At 46.7% G+C, this 1269-nt stretch overlaps 1 protein-coding gene across 1 annotated transcript; it reads left to right on the top strand.

The window, feature by feature from the left end:
* Positions 1–36: 36 nt before the first annotated feature.
* Positions 37–1218, top strand: GNI_209270 (RNA-directed DNA polymerase; the record flags this gene model as incomplete). The annotated part of the gene is made up of 1 exon (XM_011135513.1): positions 37–1218. One exon carries the CDS (start codon positions 37–39, stop codon positions 1216–1218), a length of 1182 nt encoding a protein of 393 aa, XP_011133815.1.
* Positions 1219–1269: the final 51 nt, after the last annotated feature.

The following is a 1269-nucleotide window of genomic DNA, read 5'->3' as shown; positions in this document are numbered from 1 at the left end:
TTCGAACTAGACGGCAAGTACTATGCCTATACAACCATGCCGATGGGCGCTACTAACGCACCACGACACTTCCACCACGTCATGGGGAAGATACTCAGCCATCTGCCGTTCGCCAGCGAGATACGCTACTACCAAGATGATATATTCATCTCCGCCACCGACCAACGACAACTCAAATACCGATACGAACAGGCTATCAAATACCTCAACAACTGCCACTTTCAAATCAATCATACCAAATCGCAACTCAAGTGTACAGAACTACTGGGTTATACTTTGCATAACCACCAACTATCAATCCCTCAACCGAAATGGGACCGCATAGACCAAATGCTTAAGTCAAACAACCTACCGCTGATCAAACGAGCGGCACAAACGCTCGCTTACTACAAGCACACACTGACCGACAACCAGCTGCTGACTATACGTAAACTACTCACCAACAAGGTGAAGGATACCGACATACTGACTATATACTCCAAAGCCCTAGCGGCGAAACCGGCAAAGACCTTTACTACCGCCTCGGGCAAACCGCTAAGACTGTACCTAGACACTTCAAACCAGGCCGCAGGGCTAGTCCTAAAGCAAGCCGATAATACGCTAATGACTAACTCAATTCCGCTTCCGGCGGTCCACAATTATGCTAACTCTAATGAAGCTCAAGGAGCATATATACTAACCAAACGATACTTATCCCAGATTAAAGACTACGTTAAGACCACAGCTGCCGAACTCCAAGTGTTTACCGATAATGCACTACTTGCTAAGTCCTTGGCTTCGCCAATAAAAATAAACCCGGATACCGAAACCATGTTTTACGCACGCAAGATTAAGGTACTGATGCAGACAATCAAGACGAGCAAATTATCCTTCCATTATGTGCAAGGGAAACTTAACCCTGCCGATATTCCGTCAAGACGAAACCACAAATCACAAGACCAACCAAAACGCAACGCACGATTTAACGCAAAAATTTCCGCACACTTCCGGACACCACTACACTACGATCGCACACCAAATCAGAACCGCACACTAACTCGACCACAACCATCAAATCCAGATCGCACACAACCAGATCTAAGATCTAGATCTGATCTAGATCTAACGGAAATACCAGAGAATACCAGAAAAAGACCGATTATTTCGGAGACGACGAGCACTACAGAACCAACACAGACAACGGAGACTGATCTGAAGAGACGCCGTCTCCCCACTTAAAGAGACACCGTTGCACTTTGCGCTCGGAGCTGTTGCAGGAGTGCGACCTCG

Source organism: Gregarina niphandrodes (genome assembly GCF_000223845.1).
Source record: "Gregarina niphandrodes unplaced genomic scaffold scaffold00135, whole genome shotgun sequence".
Lineage (NCBI taxonomy): Eukaryota > Apicomplexa > Conoidasida > Eugregarinorida > Gregarinidae > Gregarina > Gregarina niphandrodes.
The sequence above is the reverse complement of the archived record's forward strand: the minus strand, read 5'-3'. Positions and strand labels throughout refer to the sequence as shown.